This window comes from Phoca vitulina, unplaced genomic scaffold (genome assembly GCF_004348235.1).
Source record: "Phoca vitulina isolate PV1807 unplaced genomic scaffold, GSC_HSeal_1.0 scaffold38, whole genome shotgun sequence".
Lineage (NCBI taxonomy): Eukaryota > Metazoa > Chordata > Mammalia > Carnivora > Phocidae > Phoca > Phoca vitulina.
The window spans coordinates 16591921-16615434 of record NW_022589741.1 but is presented as its reverse complement, the minus strand read 5'-3'; the positions used below and the strand labels follow the sequence as shown (position 1 = coordinate 16615434).

The 23514-nt window shown below is 50.2% G+C and overlaps 1 protein-coding gene across 10 annotated transcripts in view; it reads right to left on the bottom strand.

Annotated features, from left to right (window-relative positions):
- The window catches only part of GRIK4 (glutamate ionotropic receptor kainate type subunit 4), a 428651-nt gene that overhangs the window by 14896 nt on the left and 390241 nt on the right, over window positions 1-23514 (bottom strand). For all 10 annotated transcript variants that reach the window (XM_032428067.1, XM_032428069.1, XM_032428065.1 and 7 more), the window contains 5 exons: window positions 15288-15397; window positions 11688-11861; window positions 7757-7922; window positions 6718-6943; window positions 2680-2808 (listed from right to left, as the gene is read on the bottom strand). In XM_032428067.1, the coding sequence (XP_032283958.1) occupies window positions 2680-2808; window positions 6718-6943; window positions 7757-7922; window positions 11688-11861; window positions 15288-15397 (805 nt within the window). The remainder of the gene's footprint in view (window positions 1-2679; window positions 2809-6717; window positions 6944-7756; window positions 7923-11687; window positions 11862-15287; window positions 15398-23514) is intronic.

Here is a 23514-nt window from a genome sequence, read left to right as displayed (position 1 = left end):
AAGGAAACTGAGGCTCAAAGATGTTTTTTAGTGTCTGTAACAAGGCCATTTATGGGGTGGGGTCCATTTGAACTAAGGCCCATGATCCTGAACCCTATCGAAACTGCCCGAGGGAAGAGAGCTATCCTAGTGGCTGATGGTAGAACAAACAGGTAGGCAGGAGAGTAAAAGTCTGATGAGCTCCCTTCTTGGAGGGTGGGAGGAGGGTTGGGGGAAGTCCATTGGACTTCGGGTGACACCGTGAGTAGGAGAGAGCTGATCCAGATGGGGGGCCGTGAGTGACCATGGTAAGGCACCCAGATCATCGTATTTGCCAATTCTGCTGCCCTCCAACTTTTCTCTCTAGGATTAGCAGGATGCATAAACGAACACAAGCAAAGACATACGTGCACAAAAGAGAAGGACCGGCGGCCGGTTTTCGGGATCAGGGATGAAAGGGGGAAACTGGAGACATGGGAGCAACTCAGCAGTGAGCCTCAAGGGGAAATGTGCTCCAAGAGATCAAACAGGCATCCGGTTGACAAAGGCAGGGAAAGCTGGGGAAACCCACAGCTAGTGGGAACAGGAGGGGAGGGAGATCTGGAGCTGGCAGAGCTGGCTGCCGGCTGGGGTGGGGGACACAATGCAGGAGTCTGTGGGGGTCCCTGCACCGCTCTGAGCCCTGGCTCCTGGCCCCCTCCCTCTGGGTTTCAGCCTCCCTCATCGACAGTGTCTCTGTGTCACCACACCTGTTGGGTCAGCTGCTCAGAGGCAGGAACGACTTGACTGAGTGGAGAGCTCGGAGTGAAGGTTGTGCAGGAAGGTCACCGAATCAGTTTCACTGGTCCCTTTGCTAATGTGACCCAGGAGAACACAGCCATTGGTAGCTTTTGACAACTACCAGCCAGCAGCTGCAGTCACACATCCCACAAATATTTACTGGGTCCCTACTATGTGCCAGGCTCTGCAGGGGAGGCTAGGGACGTAGAGACAAATGAGACTGGGTCCACGGCTACGGTGCCAAGCAGAGGAGACCAGGAGCTGCAATGTAGTGTGTTGAGTGCTCCGTCCAAAGTCACAGAAGGCACCCAACCCACTGGGGGAGTGGGGGTGGAGGGGGACCAAAGGCTTCCAGGAAGGGAGATACCTGGACATTTCTCCTATTTCACTCATCGGTCAGGGGAAGGACTCAAGGGCCTTCCGCTCTGGGGCCCAGATCCACCTCTCTGTTTCTACTTCACATTGCTCCAGATCAAAACCCACCACTGGTTCTCTCCACCTGCTTGGTAAGATGGTGTGCTATCCCACTGCTTTGAAGTTCATTGTTATCACAGAACAACATTAGCCTAAGTTACCTTATCAATAATCTCATTTTATTTTGACTAGTCCAGGCCCAGTCAGATTTAGATTGTTTTCAAGCCATGGGTCTTTTTGTGGGGAGGGGGTGGTGCAGAGCATTTCACTCCCCACACCTTCCCAGTACAAACCCTCTGTGCAGCTCAACTCTCCCCACGGGAATCTCACTCTGCTCCACCCGCACCACATAGAGCCCCGGCCCACAGCACGGATTCCTGCCGCATCTTCCTCGAGGGGCTCATTGTCTGCAATACCCCCCGACCCTCCCTACCTGCTCAGGTCCTGAGCATCTTCAAAATCTCCTTCATTCTACCAAATCCACAAAAGTTTTCTGATACCCTCATTTCTTGCTTTTTTTTTTTCCTGAACAGAGTTAGTCTCCTCCACACTTGATCTTTGGGGAGTGGAGGGCCAAGACATGTGTGGCCTCCATGGGTTCCTGTGTGGGAAGGGGCAGCATTTCCTCTAAATTACAAAAGGCCACTAAATTACCCATAGGTCCATATTTCCGAGACCTCTCCTTGCAAGACAGAGACCCACATGGAGACCCTTGGAAATACAAAGTCACTCATTCACTATCTCATCATGGATAATCACTCATGCTGAGCAGAGAGGGAAGCACATGGTATTATTCATTTCACTCCTCAGCTGCCTTCCTAGGGGATAGCGTGTATAGGTAAATTTGTTACGTATTTTAGCAAGGCTGCAATAGATGACTAGGGTGATCATATGATTTATTGTCCAAACCAGGACATTATGAGACTAAAAGAGGGTTCTAAAAATAACTAATAGGCATTAACTGATCGACAACAGATGTAGCCCGGGACTATCCTGGGCAAACCCCCTACAAAAAATCCTGGGTGCTCAGGGACCCTTGACATTCCACAACCACGTATTATCAGTCAGTGACTGCTTTCTGTCCAGCGTGATTTAAACTTCATTCGTTTACTCACTCATTCATTCATTGATTCAATAAAATATCCATATGCCAGGCCCTGTGGATAGTCCTGTGAAGAAGGTTAAGTCCTGCCCTCATGAAACATATTCTGGTAGAAGAAATGGAAAGTAGACAAATAAATGAATAGAACATATAGTATCAGGGAGTGATGAGGCCTGACAAGAAAACCAAAGCAGAGCTCAGGTGATGGGAGAGACGAGTGAGGGCAGGGATGGCCTCTCTGGGGGAGCCTCCTCAGCCCAGCCCTCAGCCCAGCCCCACCCAGCCCTAAGTTCCTTCCAAGGCTTGCTCTCGGTGTGTTCCAGCGATCATCATCTGGACTCTGGACACCAGAAACAAGCTGCTGTCCTCTAGAGCAGGAGGGGGACGCCCCTGAACCCCCTTACCTTTGGCTCTGTGATCTTCCTCCTTGGGGCACTTGCCGCCTTCCCACCATTTGCGCTTGAGAATTTCTAGGCGGTTGTTCTCCTGCAGCTGGAGAATGGCCAGGTCAAACTCATCCCGGAAAACCGAACCTGTGGGGTCACAGGAGAGCCCAGAACACAGGGTGTAAGTGCCCTGTTACGCGTCACTCCGCTCCTTTCCCCGGCACACCTCCTGGCCACTCTGCCCACTTCACCTCAGGAGGAAAGGGACAGATGTGGCAGGGGTCCCTACAGGAGCACGGCTCTCCGCCTGGCTGGTTCTGAGGACCCTCCACAGAGAGGAGGGAGTTCCGGCTGTACGCAGGGCACTCGGGCCTTTCTACTTGCCTTCTCTCTCCACTGACGCCATGTTCAGCCCCCCGCCGAGAACCCAGTGACGCTCAAGTGACAGCTTGACCTTCCAGGCACCCGTGGAGCCCCACTTCCCCACCACTTTCTACTGAGGTTAACCGACCTGCCCACGGACACTCGGGAAGCTGGTCACGAGGCCTCCCATCCGCCTCAGAGAGGCCAAGGTGGGAAACCTGTGACACCTCTCGCTCGGTCAGCGGTCTGTCTTCTACTTGATCTAAATTCATTTCCCAGGCACTTGTAACTCTTGCTACATTACACCTGAACAACTGTTTACCCAGAGCACCCCCAGTGAGAGAAGAGCCACCCCAGAGAGTGACGGAAGCCACCTCTCCACCATCCGTGTGCAGAAGCCAGTCACGGGCAGCTCCAACCTTCCCACCTGCTCGCTCAGTGTCGTCGACGGCCCCCCGTCCCCATCCATCACCCTGTGCACACCGCTCCTCCCTCCCTCCTCAGACAGAAGGCTTCTGTTCAGGGCAGTTCTTTTTTAATTTTTCTAATGGAATATGGTCAAGGAGCTTTGGTTCTGGAATTTAGGTTTAATCACAAAAGTAGGCTTAAATGAAACCATGGAAAGCTCAATGCCTCAGCACAGGCTGAGGCCAGAGATCATAAAGAAAAAGCTGCCAAGAGGCTGGAAACCAACTAAGCTGCTCAGTTTTCTTGCTCAAGCTCTGTGAAGGCCTGATGTGGACAGATGCCTCAGGGGAAAAGGCTACGGCGAAGGGTTCAGGCAGAAGCTTGGAACAAATAGATCTCAAACTTTAATATGCATGGGAATGACCTGGGGATCTGGTTGACCTGCACTCTGATTCCATGGGTCTGGGATGGGGCCTGAGATGGTTCATTTCTTTCTTTCTTTTTAAATATTTTACTTATTTATTTGAAAGAATGAGCGAGAGAGAGAGAGAGAGCATGAGTGGGGTGAGGGGCAGAGGCAGAAGCAGACTCTCTGCTAAGTAGGGAGCCCGATGCAGGGATCGATCCCGGGACCCCAGAGCCGAGGACAGATGCTTAACTGACTAAGTCACCCAGGCGCCCTCTGATTGTGCATTTCTAACAAGCTCCAAGGGGATGGCCTGCCGCTCAGCCATAGACTGCACTTTGACAGGTCAGGGACTAGATCAGCTCCCAGATCTCTTTGGACTCTGACAGCCCATGACTCCACAGAGGAAAGCTTCCCTACTGGAGATACAACTACGCCTGGGCATGCACACCCCCAAGCCTGCGGCGTAGAATGTGTTTATGCAAGCAATGTGGGCCAACATCAAGAGCGCCTCATGTATATAGGTACTCAATACACATGTGCGGTGGACGGCTACTTGAACTTACAGATGGTGCTAGGTGGGGAGACTAATGAACATTCCAGGTTTACAGACAACTGTCCAGCCCAGCCAGGCATTTCAAGCAGTTTTCAAGACATTTTCAACCCAACCTCAACAGCACCTAAGGGGCCCCCTGAAAAGATTATTCGGTTTGCTCCATGTTTGCCTGCTTTGCCTCTAAACCACTTGACTCATTTCCCATCTCATTCCTTGTTCTGTTTCTCTTAATTTTCTTGGGTCCAAGCACATTACTTATTCTCTGGTTATGTCCTTATCCCCTCCCCCTCCCACTTAAAAATGATACACATGCTGTCGTCTTTCCTGGATGTAACCTCAGCTGGATATAAATTCTGTCTCATCAATGGATTGTGTGATGCTCTTCCCAGCCTGAGCTGAGAACCTGGACAAGCTCACAGCTCACTTTCCCACCTATTCTGTCTTATTGAACCAGTGGGACCCTCTGGCAACATGGTCTGGAAAGTGAAGCACTGAATCTGGAGACAGGCAGTCTAGGCTCAAACCCAGCTCCTCTACTTACTGTGTGACCTTGGACAAGTAAGTTGTCCCCTCTGAATCTCAGTGCTCTCCTCTAGGGTGAGAAGGACCACATCTACCTCGCAGGTGGGCTGACATGTGAAAAATAGCATCATGCCAGATACAGAAGAAATGTATTTCCTTCCCTTTTTCCTTCGTTATTGATAAAAATTTCTAGAGTTGGTCTGCTTTGTGTCAACTCTCTACAGGTTTGTTCCATGAAAACTTTTGAAGCATTTGAGATTTCAATTAAATTTCTTAAATTGCTGGATCCTGATCAAGGTGCATCTTAAAAGTTTATTTTGTGGTTCACTCCACCATCTTGAAACAAAATAGAAGCCAATAAATTTCTCAAAGAGGCCCATAATCTGTATATTAACAAATATCAATGAAATATGGTAAGAGAGTATGTGGGTTTACAAGTGCCCGGAGTGAGGGCTCTGGTTTATAGAACTGCTAGTGTCAGAATTCACTGAGCTCAAGAAGGAACTGTATCATTGCCTATGCTCATTGGCTTGGCTTCCCACCCATCTTTAAGAAGTCATCTGCTTTTATCAGATAACATAGGGGATTAGGGAGAAGATGGGGAGGGCACTCATGTTCCCCACAAGCAGGCTAAGTGGGAGATGCTGTGGTAAGGCACCTGACTGGATTATTAGGTTTACCCCTTAATTACCCCATGAGGCAGGTATTAGAAACCTAATTTTACAGATGGTATAACTGAGACTCAGAGAGCTTAAATGATCTGAGGTCCCACAGCCTGGAACCGGGTGCATTCCCAGGTCTGCCTGACTCCAAACCCATGCTTTTCACACTCCACAGGTATAGTGAATCCAATAGAGTTCTGAGTTAGGTAAAGATCAAGACAAGGAGTGTGTTAGATAACAGCAAAGATGTCCATGCTTTCCCCACATGGTCTGATGGCCTCAGTTGCTGCTTCCCCCCCGCTGCCTCGTACAGGATAAACTTGTAGAAGAACAGTGTTGAGTGAGGACAGCCCTATACAATGTGGCTCTCCACGGTGGGTGGGGGAAGTGTGTATGTGCCAAGCACCCAGGGAATATTTTCAGATTCCCTCGCCAATCCAAAAAGCAGTTCAATATGCTTCCCCTCACCTTCCTTTTGGGGAAGGCCCAAAGTGTGAATATCCTTTAGAAAGCACAGCTGGGAGACCTTTCTGGAAGCCAAACATCCTTACCATGCTATAACAGCCAGGAAGGTACACAGCCAGATAAATACTGAGTTCTACTCCTTCTTCTCAATGACCTACGCTGATTTGGAGTAGATGGGTCCGTGAGACCCACAAATGATCTGAAAACCACTTTATCTCATCATGTCAGTCTCCTTTTGTAATAAGCCTTTCACCAGGGACAGTAATAGCAAAATTAGTTAAGTTTGACCGTCTCTTCCGTCTCCTTCCCACTGCTAGTAGAGAGGTCCATCAACAGAGAAAGGGCCAAAAGGCAGGAAGCAGAAGAGGGGAGAACAAAAGCCCTGAAGAATCCACCAAGGGCATCAAGATGCCCTTGAGTAATTAATCAGCTAATAACTAATCAAGTCACCCTTCCATAATTAAAGATTGAGAATGGGATCACTGATCAGTAGAAGTATGTGGATTTGCTTGTTTTTTGTTTTTTGTTTTTTAACCTGGAGAATGCCCACCTAAAGTCACTGTTAACTGGTTCTAGAACAGGGTTGTCGAATTCAGTGCTGCATTCAGTGGTCCTAGCTACTCTGACCCTGCCTGGATGGTGCTACCCAAAGGGGCTGTCCCTCTCCTGCATACCGACTGGCATGCCAATCCCATAGCCCTTGGTGTCCAGCAGGCCCCCAATCTGAGTGAGGTTGCAGTTTCGCTGCCGGTAGTACTCATTCATGGTGGATTCCAGAAGGAAGGCGTAGTTGGAATTCAACACCCTGGCGATTCCCTCCTCGGTGCTCTTCACAAACACACTAGGCTGCTTAGAATACATGTAATTCCACATGCGTTGGTAGGTCTGATAGCGGGAATTCTGGGAAAAGAATGCAAGGAAGCAGGGTTAGAACAAGAGAAGGGAAATGTTGGCATTAAAAGGGAGGGAATCAAAGTGGACCTGAAAATCCTGGCCCTTTTGTTACTCAATCCCCTCATTATTTTCAATATAGCCTTTTCCCTTCCGTCTCTCAATGGCCACTGTATCATGGCAGGAGGAGGGGGCTGTGCCTTTGATATCTTTCACAGGAAGGCAAGGAAAGAACAGGGCCCTAAGGCACTGTAAACTCTGCCTAGTGGTTTGATAATCGGTTTTGCCCCATCTACCCTAGAGAAGTCTTCCACTGCCAACCTCTGGCTTCTGGCAGAATGAAGAATGGAAATTCTGGTTGTGTCCTTCGCTGTCCTTTAGGTTGGAGGCAGTGAACTCCAAGCCCTGGCCTCTATTTTTACAAACAATAAGAAGACTGAGAGCATTTGGCCGGGGGGGGGGGGGGGGGGGGGGCTGTGGGGAGAGGGGAGGTGTGTGTGTCTATCCACACCTGTGGTTCTGCATGATGCCTTTAGTGGTTGTGGTGCCAACAGGAACTGAGGCTTGTATGGAAAACAGAAAACTGAACGCCTTGGACTTGTTTCATGTGAAAATGGACGTCTTGGGTAGTAGGTTGGTTAGATACCTATTAACTCCAGGGTACTTTGTAGAGCAGGGGATAAATGAGCCCCAAGTGAACCTCCAAGCTAGATGTTCAAAAGAGATAATGGGATGAAGATTGATGTTTTTATCTTTAGAGGACAAACATCTCAACTTTATTCTGCCCAATTCCCCATGTTGGTGAGCAGCCCAATGGTTTACTTGGAAGAAGGTCATGCTGGAGCCTCCGTGAATTGTGCCATACTCAATGGCGGTCTGGTCAGCCAGGTCATCCACTGACTCAATGGGCACATCCATGCGCTGCACAGTCAAGAAGGCTGCCAGGTTGGCCGTGTAGGATGAGATGATGATCAGCGTGAATGCCCACCTATGTAGGAAAAGACCAGGAAATCATCATTACCCGGGTACCCCCAGGAGTTTTAGCCCCTATCCCCAGTCCTGCAGCGACACAGGAAAGACCAGGTGTCCCTCTTAGGAAGGAGCTCCCAGCTCCATGGGGGAAGAGAGAGGAGGCAGGGCATATGATGTCAACAGAAATAAACAGAGTTTGTGAGCCTTGCTTGAAAGAAGACCATTAATTTTTTTTCTCATTTCTTAAAAGAGGTGATTATTGGGTTGCTATTCAAAAGAGGTATGTCCATGCACATGAGACCATCTCGGAGACCATGAAGAATGAGCTAGTGAATGAGTTAAGGGTGACAGCTCTGAGGGCTCTGTTTAGAGCTGGGGCTGGGTGGCTGCCCCTGTCTTCTCATGATGCTGCCAACCATCAGATGTGCATCGCCATGTACTGAGCACCTGCCATGAACCACACACACCATCTCACGTACTCCCTACAACTAAGGGAGGTAAAATTCTTATCCCAATTTTGCTGACGAGGAAACGGAGGCTCAGAGAAGCAAAGGAACTTGCCAAGTAACACACAGATAAATCCATATTTTAAATCCAGTTTTACCAACAAGAAACTCTTTAAGATTAACCGGTGACAAGCACCTTTGAACTGCTGAGAAGTTGGAATTAGAAACTAATCTTGTGGGCACCTGGGTGGCTCAGTCTGTTAAGCATCTGCCTTCGGCTCAGGTCATGATCTCAGGGTCCTGGGATCCAGTTCTGCACTGGGCTCCCTGCTCAGTGGGGAGCCTGCTTCTCCCTCTGCCCCTCCCCCCTGCTCATGCGTGCATTCTCTCTCTCTCTCTCTCTCCCTCCCTCAAATAAATAAATAAAATCTAAAAAAAGCAAAAAAAAAAGAAACTACTCTTGCAATGGGCAAGCTATTTCAAAATAGGAGAGTACTTTATTGGGTAGTGCGAACTCATTTAAAATGAGAATAATTTTGCAACTCAGGCAGTATCCATGCTTAAAGCCATTACAACTAGTTTGTTCACTTAAGTAGGTTAAATAAGCCTTCTACCATCTGGTCAGCAGTGTGGATCTGCATCCCAGTCCATTTGTTTATAGGGGTTCAAAGACATATCCAAGCATAATTGAGGTTGGATAATCACAAATTCTGAAACAGTGGTGTCTGAATTAATGAGGCATTCCTCATTATGAAGACATTGTCAACTAAAGCATAGCGTTTGCCACAAGATTCAGAGGCCGGCGGCTTCCAGGGGATTTTTCAGAGCAGGAAGTCCCATTGTCTCCTTTACCACTGTGTCCAAGGACTCCCGTGGGCTGCCTCCCAGGTGGGAAGTGACAGGGCCATCTACCAGCTCAATGGGTAGCTCCATATGCCAGACCACCAGGGAGGTGACCTGGTTTTACTTCTGGCCTTGTTGCACTCCACCTGTGAGACCTTGGGGGGAAAGCCACATACCTCCTCCGAGCTCGTCTGCTCGGGGATCATAATGTCTGCTCTGCCTGTCTTCAGAGAATTGTGAGATCAAATGAGATAGTATGTCACTGGTGACTAATACTCTGTAAAGGACCAGATGAATGTGAGATATAGAGAAATGGAGAGATAGACCCTCCCACTGAATATGGGATGAAAAGCATCTGGCCACCTTCCCTATTTGGGACCTGTAAGTGCCAGGTGTCCTTCCGTCCTTAAGACCTGCTTTCCCTGCTCCTGCTTCAGCTCATACACTCTGCTGCAAGTTCTTTCTCGTGACCATCCAGTAGGGGCCGGGGAGGCAAGGTGAGCCATCTCCACGCTGAGGCCAGGATTCTAAAGCGGCTTAGCTACCCTGGCTAGTGCTGTGGGTTCACGAGCCCTGGGTGTGGAGCCCCGGCCTCTGTCCCACCCTGGGTGGCCGTGTGGTGCTTTCTACCACTGGTCACAAAGGAACGGCTCAGAGAGCCAAGTAGCTCAGGGCAAGCCTATCGTCTCTGCTGAGAAAGCGAATCACACCCTCTTTCCCAAGGGGTCAGTGGAGCCCTGCTCCAGTCTGAAAGGCTGCCATTCATGTTGGCAACGTGGCATTTTCCGTCATTTGCTCTGGGAGAGGAATCTAAGGCAGGCCGCCATGGCCCTCTCTTCGGATCTCCCACTCCTTCAGGGAGCTGACCAAACGGAGGCTTTGATTTGATAATGGAGAACTCCGAGAGGCAGAGGGGCTCCCTAACAACTCAAGGGCCCCCCTCCCACACACATAAGGGACCCCCCCCCAGGACAGCTATTTAAAGTACTGCTGAGCCAGTGGGCCAAGGCGGAGCAGCCTGCGGGACAGGTGGCCCTCCCTGGCTCTCAGGCAGACATTCCTGTGGAGGAGGGAATTCCTGGGGGTTGGGGAGCTGACAGGTGGATGAAGCAGACAATGGGGCCCTCCATGCAATGCATAGAAACACCACCCTCTGGAAGGAAAATCCCCAGGTAGAAAGAGATCAGAGTCTGTGGCCGACTTCTGCTCATTTGTACGGCTTCTGTCCAGATCTCCAGGATTTTGAGGGAACTCTGTGATTTTCCCTGCCAAGACCGTCCCTTTTTCTGAGGAATGTTAAAACCCAGTCCTTCCCATTGATCTATGTGGTGATTTCTGGGCACTATATGGTAATGGGTGAGCACCTCGCCCAGAAGTCTTAAATCCTACTGTATTTATCATTCATCAGAGAAAACAAAAACCCCAGCTGGGTAGGGGTCACTGTCCCAGCTGCGTTTTTACCTTCCCATCAGTCCCAGTCCAGTGTCCCTCTGGTAACTGTCCAGACACTGGTGCCCAAGGTGGAAACACCACTTCTCCTTTCTCCTTTGGCTTACACAGGCTGAGAAGAGGCGAGAGAACCAAGGCTGTAAGTCCTATAGGCTGGGACAGCCAAACCCACAGTGGGTTTTTAAGCGAGGCTGGGGAGCTGGGATTCTGCAAGCTTTGCCTCTGTCTGCTATATCCATATACAACACGTGTATGTGTGTGTGGGTTTCATTTCTCCCCATAATGGTCTAACAGCAATGATGAGTCCACATATTTATGTAGCACTTTTGAGTTTTCAGATTGCTTTCCCACACATCGAATCGTTCAACCGTAGTCTTTTTGCCCTGGGTGAGCCAAGAGGAGAAGGGAGCTGCAGCCGGAGGCTGGCTGACTGCCCATGTGGACGGCTCCGGAGCTCCTGTCCAACTCTGAGCCGCAAGAGCCTGCCTTTGCCCACACCTGCTGAGGTGGACAGCTTCGGCAAGGGCCCAGAGCCAGGCCCAGGGGGACGGAGTTCAAGGAAGCTGGCAGAGGGGACCAGATGTGACTGCAGCCGGCTTTCCATTCTTCCAGCAGGCATTTCCTGCGGAACACTCTGATTTGCATAAATCTGCATAGGCCTTGGCAGACAGCCGCTCAACCTCAGGTCATTTTCAGGTCAGGAAGTTATAATGGCTTCGTTGTGTGCCTGCAAGGCTGTTTTCTGCATCCCCTTCCTGCCCTGGCTCCCTCCCCTCTGTCTCCAGACCTCCGAGGCAGAGGGAAAGGGGAAGAGGAAAAGATGGTACAAAGTGTGCCCAAGCCAGGGCTCCCAAGACAGTGCTCCCAAGCCTTCTGGAGCTGGCGGAATGCAGCCCAGTTCCCTGCTAGTCTGTTTTGGAAGGGAGAATTCTCTGTGAGCTTCCTGCCTACCCACAGCCAGAGCAGGGCTTACCTGAGGACCCCCTTGGGGGGTCCCTCCCCACCCCCACCGGGCCTGGCCCCTCCTCTGCCCCCGATCTTACCAGACACCACTGACACAGCGGGTGGATAAGGCTCGGGGAGCGATGGTGGAGCCCTGCTGCATGAAGCCCCCAACGGGAAACCAGAGGCTGTTGCCGAGGGAGTACTGGTTCACCAGGAGGTTGCACCGGCCCTGGGCGCATGGGTGGGGGCTGTACCACTCGTAGGGGGTCAACCTGTGGGAGAAAAGGAGCACAGACCAGTGCCAGGGAGGGTGGGTGTGACGGAACATGCTGGGGACAGTGGGAGGGGCTCTCCTTTCTGGCCTCACCTCTGTACTTCAGTCCCTGGCCTGTGGCTTTGGCTGGACCGGGATCTTCCCAACCAAAAACCGAGGGGCTTGGACTACGTTGGCTGTGTTTGTACTGCTTTTCTTTAATTAAAAAAACATTTTTATTTTTTTAAAATAAACCATGATGTGGAACTCCAAACACGAAACAGATAAAAGTGCAGGTCCCTGACTAGAAGCTGGGCGTGGCAGGAGGGGATGGCTGGGAAGTGGGGTGTTCTGCCACCCCCAGCCCCCTAAACTGGTCACGGAGGGACCCGAGGGCCCCACAGAGCCAGTGTGAAAACCCTCAGCCTAGAACAGTGGTTCTCAGACGAGAGCCTACGTCAGAATCACCAAGAAGGTTTGTTAAAACATAGACTGTTGGGCTCAACGCCCGAAGATTCCGATTCAGGGAGTCTGGGTGCCGACTAAGAATCTGTAGGCTCTTGGGTCACGTTGACGCCCCTGGTCCACACTGAGCAACCCTGACCTAGACAGTCCCTCGGGCTGTGGGTCTCAGCCCTGTTCTGTGTCAGACTCACCTGGGAGCTTTCACAGAAACACCGATGACGAGATGCCACTCCCAGAGGTTCTGATTTCATCTGTCCAGCTGGGGCCTGGGCAACCGTGCTTTCTTAAGGCTCCGCGGGTGAGTGTGATGGGCACCCAGGATCGAGAAGGGCTGCTCTAAGCTCCCTGCCCCTCCCTCCCGCCGCGCTCTCCGATGTCCAGAAGGCCCTTTCTTCCCGCCCACCAGACACACGCCTTCCATCCTCGGATCCGTGGCCCCAGCCCGTCTCCCACGCAAAGCCTCCCGGCTCTGCCGAGACGGATGCATATGGGTGTGTGCCGAGCAGGGCAGGCACTGTGCGCTCACGGGCTCCCCGGGTGCTGTTCTCATCACCGGCCTTCCCGTCCCTCCCCTCGGCCTAGCCTGCTTGTTGTTCTGCCGTGGCTCACCCACATGGCCACCGCCCCTCTAGATCCTGAATAGGACGCCAGTGTGTCATCGTTGGCCCGTGTCCCGAGATGTGCTCCTTCTCCCCGTGGCCTACGGAGCTGGCTTGTCCTCGGTGGTTTCCAAGCCCACAGGCTATTGGAAGTGGGCTTCAGAGATACACATTCCCTGTCCCTAGAGGTGCTGAGAGGATCGGACCTGGGAATTCACATTTTTAAAGACTCCCTGTGTGACTCTGACATCAGCCGGCTTGGGAATGGCTGCCTTAGATTAGTGGTTTCCAAATAGCTTTCCCCCTCCAAAATCTCACCCAGAAGTACAATACGTCAAGAGATAAAAGTGGAGCTGGTCTGCACGAAGAGGAGTTGAGGCCTCAGAGCCCAGCCTCTTCGCCAGCCCTCCAAAGTCTCTGGCACCTCCCAGGAGCCTTCATGCCCCATGGAACCCTGTTTGAAAACTAGTACCTACCTAAGGTAGGTAAATTAGCCTAGGTTCATGCATTATATATATATATATATATATATATATATATATGATATAACATAGATATAGATATATATGGGGGTATTTTTTTTGATAATCCTTTTGTTAATGCTGGATCCTGGGGGCAGTTTGCGTGTGCGTGTGTGTGCATGTGTGTGTGCAGGGTAGGGAAGAGGGGCTGTTTAAGCCCCCGGGGCTGGTTGAAAAGCCTCAGGCTGTGGCAGGCCTGGTAAAGCAGGCTTGTGTGTCTGTGTATCTAGTAATGAAGCCCTCCGACCACTTCCAGGGCCCCCGAGGTCCCCTGAGAGCTGGGCTAGCTGCACACGGGGGCCCAGTCAAAGGGCGCCAGAGTGCATTCCAGAGCCCGGAGCCAGGGCTCAGCACACAGCTTCCCGAGTGCAGCCGCAGACAGCGTGGTGAAGTGGAGAGGGGACGTGTCATCCAGCGCGCCAGCCTCCTGCCACGTCTCGCCCATTGTCACTGACAACAGATACTTGGCCGTGGCAATACCTCCAGGCCCGAGGGGGGTACGTGGCACCCGAGAGAAACACATAGCAGCCTTTTGAAGACCATCAGCTTGTAAGCCAGGCCTTCTGCTGTTTGGCTGGATCTCATGGGCTCAGGCTGACTTTCCTGAACTTGGCTTTGATCTCTACTGGAAGAGGCACAGACCAGGTGAGACAATGCTCCCTGGGCAGGCTGGGAGCTGCCCTGGGGGTTGGGCACTCTGGGGTTCCCTGGGGTTCCGTATTCTAACTCGAGGGAGCACATGTTCTCTTTGAACCGCTGAGCAGACATGCTCGGGGGGAAGACCTCGCCCCGCAGAGGTGGGACATACACCGGAATCATCTGGTCCTGCCACTGTGGCCCCGAGGCAAAGGAGACCACTACGGAGACAGCTGGAACAGTCTCCACTAGCATTCTTGAAGCTCATCCTGTGGTTCTCTGCTCCTGAGTAACAGCCCTTTTTGGTCCTCCGTTATGGTCAGCTGAGCACTGAGCAGAGAGCGGGGATTCTGAATGAGTGAGCCCTGAGCCACTGGGCTTGTTCTGCTTCTGGGTAGTAAGCTGGCTCTCCCGAAGCCCAGGCTGATCCAATGGCCCAGGCTCTGAGAGCAACAACCCTCTCTGTCCACATTCATGGGAGGCCTCAGCCATGGGACGCCCTCAGGTTCTTCTGTAGGCCCAGGGACAATTTCTGTTTCCAGGGGAAGCGGAGGGCCTAATTGTCCCCAACCCCTGATCTGGACCAGTTGTTGCAACTCAACACTACTTGCAAATGCCTCTCTCCATCCCGCCTTCCTGTCGTATGCCATCCTCCACAGCTCTCATTCAACAAGGCAGCTGTATTTTCACTGGCAGATCCGGGCTGGGGAAGGGCCAGGCCCTCTTCAGAGGAAACCTTCTCCCTCGCCCATGCCCTGAGGCCTCCGGTCCCCCCCCGCTCTGGTTCTTGTCATTCAGCACTCTGTGGCAGATCCTGGCAAGGTCTGATGCCAGGGCAGGCAAACGCATAGTGCTTAATCAGAGTAATCTTCCTGTCACCTTCCCCACCCCCCACCCTCTATCTCCTAAGGCCCCCACACAAACAGGGGGCCTAGAGCCGGGGGAATGGGAGGGGGGAGAGGCAAGAGTACAGAAGACAATTCAGACAAGCTGGCTTGTCTGCACTCTGCAAGGTAAGGAAGGTGTGCATAGGTGGGGGGATGGGTAGTGCCAGGTGGACAGCAGGGCAGAGAGCAGGTCAGGTCCCAAGTCCCTCTCCCACCCCTCCAGTGTGGCCCCAAGGTCTTCTGACCCCGCCCCTCCCACTCGCCACCCCTCCCATGCAGTTCTCAGAGGTGGACGCGAGGTGGCGGTGCGAGGACAGGGAAGGGGCGAGGAGCTTACCGAGCCACTAGGAAGAGGACGCAGCTGACGGCCAGATAGGCTAGAAGCATGAAGAGCCAGACTCCTGGAGAAAATGGGTCCAGGAAGGAGAAATAGCCAGGTTTGCGTCCCTGGAAATGAAGACAAAACCAGATTCACTGTACCTGGTCGGTCAGGATGGCCCCTGGGCAGGGTGGGGCAGGCCAGAGTAGGTGTGGGGGGTGCAGGTCTGGCCCCAGACAGCCCTGCCCCCCGGGGTCCTGGGTGACTGGTTTAAATGGCACTGGGGCCCAAGGTGTAGAGGGGCCGCTCCGACACCTAGCCAGCCCTGATCTCAGCAGACCAAACAAAGGGACAGCTGGGGCCACGTCACTTCCTAGGTTGACGGAGGCTTTGTGCTGAGCAAAGGGAACAGGTCTCAGCGTCCCTCATGTACTGCCCTGTGTCCCCCCCCCCCACCTCCCGGGGACGGCATGGTGGGCTCAGAGGCACCTTAGAGCCCCTGGTGTCCGCAGCGCTGGAGTTGGACAGCACCCCTCTTTGACGCTCCTGTCTTTCTCATGAGGATGCTAATGTAAGGCACCTTGGTTTTTTGTTTGCAGGGTGATCTGACGCACAGTGAGATTTCTCACATTAACCTCAAAACGGTGCCGTGAGGCAGGTTATGATTTTCATTTTACTAGTGAAGAAACCAAAAGCCCAGGGCAGTTGAGAGATGTGGGTCCAAGGTCGCATAGCTAGTAAGTGGGAGAGCTGGGACTCAAATGCACGTCTTCTGATACCAAGCTCAGGGCTCAGGTACCATCATGCTGTGGGGAGACATGGTCTGTCCCCAGCCCAGGGGTGTGCCTGGCCAGAGTCACGGGAGCCAAAGGGTGGGGCCAGGAACAGAAACTGAGGCACCAAGCCCCCAGACGTTTTCTGGAGGAAAGTGAAACGGAATGAGAAGGATGGAGTTCATTGATCCCCTCTGTCTGTCGCTGTGTGGTCTTGAGCAAGTGCACGCCCTTCTCTGGCCTTGGTTGGAGCCCCTTTAGATCAAAGGGACCACACCGCTGTCTTATCACAGACAGCTCTCATACCACCTGCCTGTTTACCCTGCCGTGTTCGCCCATTCTATATTCGTTACTATCATGGATTGAGAGATTTCACATAAAAATCCAGATTTCTGGCTTCTTTCACAAAACGGGGTGGTCTGGGAACTCTGGGCCTAAATCGCCAATGGCCTGGAGCTCAGTGGTGGTCGCCCCATCTACATGCAGCCTGCTCTCTCCAACTCCTCCTTCCCTCTGTCCTTCCATACCCCACAGCTTCTCGGGGCAAATGGACATGGGTTCTAGTGCCCTGTCGCTCATGACTATTTCACTCCACGTCTCCTAATTGAGAGATACCCAGGGGGGAAAAGAAAAATCTTTCATTGTTGCTTTCTGAATCTGAAACCCCATTAGATGCTCAATGTCAGAAATCTATACCTGATTATATCACAACGAGTGAACTGAGGAAAATGACAGCACTATTTAAAGCTGCCGTATTTGGTTATGGGTGATAAGGAATGATGCACAGTCGTGGGAAAAATTCCTGGAGACTCAAGTTATAAAACATAGAACATCACACAAACAAGATCAAGACATAAACATAGCTCCGCTGGAAACATATCAGTCATGTTGGCAAGAGAACATCTGATTCTACTTGTGATTGACTGACGCCAACCAAAAGAGCAAGGAGTGGGCAGTTATTTGAGAGTTGGGTCTGGGCTTATACTACCTTGGTTTGGGCTGAGCCCAGGCTGTTTATACAACGGCAAAGAGAAGTATGTTATTTGCAGGCCCCGAACTCCTCCTATTTTTTTCTATGTGGATGCTTTGGTTGCTTCTTTCCCCCAAAGATATCTGAGTTACTGGTGCTTGGGGGCAAATCAGGTGTCATATGCCACAGGCATTTCCTCCAAATAACAGATTCTCCTTAACCCAGAGGATATATGATGGCGATACTTCCGAAGAACTCAAAACGTTTCACTATGTTCTCTTGATTTCAATACCCAGTTCTCTATATTGACAGATGGAAGAATGGAGACCCAGGGAGGTTAAGTGCCTTGCTCAAATCATTGGTGATTGCTTCAGTTTCTCTGGTGCTCGTTCATCACGCCGCGCCACAGATATGCCACCCCTCCTTCATTCAAATGGCCGCTGGACCGCACCTTCCTCTCCTTTTTATCTTTGCAACTTGCTCCAGTAAACCTCCTAATTAATCTCATGCCTTCTCCCCAATGCCAGCAGAATCCCATCCTACCTTATCTCAACCCCTTAAAGTCCTCTTCAACATTATTTATTTACACCCATCATCATTTATTTTCACTCTGTTGTATTTATAGGCATTTGTATTGATTTATACATGTCCTGTGGGCTGTAAGTTGGGCCAGTTCCTTCTGGTGACTACAACCACTTTGAAGGTAGATAATTGGTTATATATAGTCTATGCCCCAAATGTCCAGGACAGGCCAAGCCCTGCAGATGGAGCTGAAAATTAGACAGCACCAAAATTTAACTAGTTCCTTGACTTTTTTTAAAGAAAGATTTATTTATTTGAGAGAGAGAGAGCATGCAAGCGAGTGGTGGGGAGGGGCAGAGGGGGAGAGAGAGAGAATCTCAAGTAGACTCTGCGCTGAGTGCGGAGCCCAACGCAGGGCTGGATCTCACCACCCTGAGATTATGACCGGAGCTAAAACCAAGAGATAGGCGTTTAACTGACTGAGTCACCCAGGCGGCCATAGTTCCTTGACTTTTGTACTGTGTTTCAGGCTGACCACGCCAGAGCCAGCATTCTCGATGCTGTCTGATGGTGGGAGAGACCCAAGGGGCTGGTCACCAACTGATCACCATCCCAGCGTGGGGAGACCCTTTGAATGTTAGCATAGAGCTGCAAAGTGGCACTAAATGCCCCTTGCATGTCGAAAATTCCTCTTGTCCTTAAAGATAATCTGTTGACTCACAGATACTTCATTCTACGTGTACTAGAAGAAATGACATTATAGTGAGAATGCAGTTGCTTTCCCAGAGTTGGCAGCCAGATGTATAAAGACCCCAGAGCCAGGTAATGCAGGACAGGCAGTAAGTTAAAACACAGACTCTGGAGCTAGCCTGCCCAGGACTGAATCCTGGCTTTATCATTTACAACTGTATGACCCAGAACAAGTACTTAACTTCTCTGGGCCTCCATTTCCTCTTTTGTAACATGGAGGGTAACAATAAAACCTACCTCAGGGGGGTGTTTTGAGAGCTGGATGAGTTAACACATAGTAACAGCCATGTGTGGTGGCTTCCCCTCTGTCTAATGGTAGCCATGAATGCGTGGGGAGGGAGGAGGGGAAATGTGACAAAGGACAGAACTTCCTTTTATATTGATTCTCCCTCAACGGACCAGAAATACCTTTTTCTGTCCTACAGTGACAGATGCGGACGATGCTCGGGGAGAGAATGCCATGTGGCCACAGTCACATTCCAAAACTCCTAGAGTTTCTATGGGTTATACTCCACGAGTCATGAGGGCTCCCCAGGGCTCTCCAGGGAAGCCATTAGGGCAATACCAGGCGCCATTCTGGAAGGATGGTTCTTAGAGGCCAATGATTCCAACCTCAGTTCCGCCTCAGCCTTCCCAACCAAGTCACAGATGGAGTGGGTCAGATGTGTGGCGGGTTCTCCCATGTCCGCGGAAGGGCTGTGCATCCTGGTCCCCCTTTCCTTCGTGGTGACACCACACAAACTAGTGGTACCGACTCTCTTCCTTCCCTGCACCCCCTCCCCTCTCCCTCAGAGCCAAGGACAAAGGCTCCTCCTGTCCTCCAGGTGGTCTTTACAACTAAATGGCAACGTATTCAGAGGTCTCCTTCAATTCTCAGCGGCGGTCGACAATCAATAAAATACTCTTTAGGGCTGAAGAGATAAAAGGAGGCAGTGCCCGTGTCTCCTTCTGGAAGAGGCAGAAGAAGATGATTTCCTCCTATCCCGCCCCAGGAACCCACGGGTAGCTTTCCTCTGGGTGTCTGCAACAGACTGTCTTGATGATAGTTGGGTTTAGCATGCACTTCCCACCTCTGAAGCCAAGAGGGAAAAAGAAGCAAGCACTTAATTCCTCCTCACATAAAACACCCACATGAGTTTGTTGCCTATGTAACCCACACGCTAGCATATCTATTTTCACTCTGATGGTTGGAAATCCAGTATGAGGAGATCTAAATTCTAATCCTGGCACTGACTTTGGCCTGCTGTGTGATTCCAGGGAGGCCACTCAACTTCTCTGGGTGCCCTTGTCTTCCGGAAAATGGGCCCCAGCCATCAACATGAAGGGGGAATGTGAGAATTACTACAGTAATGTTGATAGAACACCTGGAGCTTCTTGGGATAGGAGCGTCCAATACATAGCCAATATTAAAATGATGATACACCCAGGAAACCATATTTCCATGTTATGGGCTATCATGTTACTTAGCCTTAAGGAATAGAACTCTGCATTTTCTGTTTCCTTATAGCAGAGTATTAAGCAGTATTAGAAATGATTCACTGGTTTACTTAGCATTGTTCTCCATTTTTCTAGACAGTCTTTCTGAAATGAAACAGACCTTCTTGAAAAAAACGGGTCATATATCCAGCGAAAATGTGGGGCATTAATTTAATTTTGGCATTTATGTCTCTCTTACTTTTTAATCACTGTCTGCCTTTTTTTTTTTTTTTTTACTTTTCTTGACAGAGAAGACTCTAGTTAAGAGTTAAGAAGAGAAAAAGAACAGAGTATAAAACTTTCCCATTTGTTAATCAAAGGTGGAGTAGGACGTTGTAGGGGGATAATAACAAAGTCACATTTTCGAGGGGGTCTTAGATGCTCTGGCTGGGTGGAGACACTATGGGATAGACAGTATCCTCAGATTAGAAAGGATCTAGAATGTTCCCCTGACACACAGCCTTGACATGGAGAAATGCACCTAACTGTCCCATAAAGATGGGTAGTTGGAAGTGTATGGGCTTGGGGACCAGAAACTTGGGTTCAACGCCTCCCCCAACCATTGTGCTCTCTCTTCTTTCCACGGCACCACTAGCCACCACGGCCTTAGCATCCTTCCATGTAAAATGGAAATCACACTACCTGCCCCTGGGGGTTGCCATATTAAAGCAGAGACTCTATGCGAAAGTGCTTCATAAATAAAGAGACGCCAGACAGATGTTAGTCAACACACAAGTATCCTGGACGTATACCGAACCTCCTTGAATATGTCAACACTGAACTTTTTAAATGTAATTACCCATTTGGGGGCTATATATGCCAAGTATCAAATCTCAGGTCTGGCACACTCGGATGATGCCTTTCTACAACAGTCAGTGTGTGCTTGAGGAATACAAACTTATTTTAATATTAATCGGAGCAAAACATCATTAAGCAAATTGCTGCTGCAGAAAAAAAAAAAAAAAGAGAGAGTGAAACGACACGATACGCTCTAATGTTCAATATGAATGTTTTCGTTTTCCTGTGCTCTTCTCTCCTCCATTCACACAGATATTGGAGTGCTCACAGCGTGCATCAGTATCATAAAACCCCGGAGTACAGATGCCTCTGGGTTTCTACTGCTCCAGCATATACAGAACTTCTCAGTAAGAATGAATGAGCTGATGTGCCACAGAAATCAAGAGAGTCTTGAACTTCAGATGTCCTGTTATTTCATTCCTATCCTTGGAATACCAGGGGTACTCAGATTTATTCAGTACCCAGGCTCTAAAGGCTGGACTCCGTATGTATGTTCTGGAAGCTCATCTAGCCCCGCCCAGGGATTGCGATGCTTTCTCGGGTGGGTGCTAGGCTGTGTGTGGGATCTACAGGCATTGGTGGGGAGAGAGCAGTGAGTCCCGGGGGGAGCCGTGCAGGCCTGGAGCAGAAGCTGTGCCTGGGCTGCCGGAAACATCTGCCTCCTATCTCTTCTTGTTCTCCAGACCACTGGAGTCAAGGCCAGAAAGGAAAATAAGAAATCTAGTTAGGTCGTTCATCCTGCTCCTTCCCTCCTGCATTTCTTCTTTCTATAATTATGAGGCCAATACAGCCTATTTAGGATGATCACGTTTCTATACCAAAAACCGTATCAGAAAAGCTCCCGGCCTGACAAAAGGGTACCTTCTCCTCAATGTATGTCCCACTAGGATCCACTTAGGGACAAGAGATAAACAAAGAATAGTACAATGCAGCATGTACATGCCGTATCGGAGGTGTGGACAGAGGGCAGCTGCTTGGGGAAAGAGACCATCAGCTCTATCTAGGGGAGTCACATTGAAGAGCAAGTGCCATTTGAGCTGGGTATTGAAGGCTCGGGAGGAGTTTGTTCCATGGCCGAGAAACAAGAAGACGGGCACGGACCTAGATAGGAAGAGGCTGGGGTGATGGTGAAGCAGTGAGCGCTATGGGGTGAGGACGCCTGTCGCAGGAGCTGCAAATGAAACAGGAAAGATGGGCTTTATTCTCCATGCTCAGAAGGATGGACTTGGTCTTGTAAGTGATGGGCAGCCAGTGAATGATCTTACATAGGTGGCTGATATGATTCCATTTGCAAAAAAAAAAAAAAAGTAACAGTAAACTAAAAACTAACTCTTAGCAAGTCACATACATTTATGAAATATAAAAGCTAACGCTTTACTGTGCACAGGTCAGGCACCATTGTAAGTGCATTACTTAAGTACTTACGTATCTTCATTCAGTCTGCATGACAACCCATTGTCGCAGATGAGAAAACTGAGACACAGGGGACATGCAGTGAGTACATGGCCGCTCTGGCTCCAGAAACTTCTCCTGCTTCTTAGTGAATGCTGGCAATGACTGTGACCCTCTGATGGGGATACGGTGCTGGATGAGAAACACCCTGACCTTGAGGAGGATACAGGCCACCAGAACGGCAGCAGTTCAGGTCAGAGATAAGGAGAGCCCGAACCAAGGTGGATTCAGTGGGGGTGGAGAGCACGCTTGAGAACTATCTAGGAGGTGAGCAGACCGACTGAACGTGTGGGGTAAGAGAGGTGAAGGGCAACTCAGGGGAATGGGTGGAGATGTCATGATGTGAGATGGGGCAGGGGAAGAGGAGGAAGAATTCTACCGAATACGGTTTGTGAGACCATAGTTGAGGTTCCTGAGAGATGGTCAAGTGATGTCTAGTCATGCGTTAGAAATATGCTTCTGGAATTCAGGGGAGTGGTCCGGGTCAGATTTATAGATGTGGCAGTGGGTGACATTAGCCAGGCAGAGAGCTGTTCAAGAGAGAAGGGAAATGCACCAGGGACATCCATGGGGCAGGCAGAGGGGGGGTCAACTGGAATGCTGGGGGGCTGGCCACCATCAGAGCGGTAGGAGGAACATCAAGAAGAAACAGTGACCCGGACCCCAGGAATGGAGGGAGTTCTAGAAAGTGGGAGGGATTCATAGTAACAAGTCAGAATTCTCAGCCAGCCTCTGAGTGGCAAGGAGTAGGTGGTCCAAAGAGCAAAACATTCTTCTGATTTTGGTCCTAGAGATGCCTGAGCAGACACATAGATTATACCCCAACGGTGAGAAGAGGAAAATACCACATCATTGACTCTTGGTGATCCCACGGTCATGAAAAACTAATCCTAGGTAATCTTAGATGGCTGGAAATTCACACATTATTTCCGATTGTCTCTAGACTTCAGACACGTACCTGCCACCCCTTACTACTTCGGAGGGTTTTGCAATATTTTTGAAAGAGGCATTTATACTTTGGGTTAATTATTTTAACCTCTGCACACAGGTTTCATCATCACCAGATGCTCACATTTTGGTAATAATCACTCATGACTCAGGTGACGTCAGATATAGAATTAAGATAGAGATTCTAGGTCATTATAGATTATAAAATGAAATTAATCATCTTGAGAAACTATCAACTTGAGAGAAATTCACAAAATAATCACTATCAACCTGAGAAAAATTCACAAAATAATAAACACCCAGTAGTCAACCTTAATTTTGTTAACGTAACACTACTATATGAGAGACAGCTTCTCTACGTAATTTTAGATGGAGGCTTTCGTGGTGAACTGCACTGGGCCATCCAGCGGCATTAGCTGTTTCTGCCAACTCAGCAAAGTTCACCTCAGACCTGTTCTCTCCAGGTCTCCCCCGGTTTCATTGATTCAGGATTGTTCTCTCCAGCTGACTTTTTGCTCCTTTCTAAGCACACTGCCTCACACACCAAATGCACTCA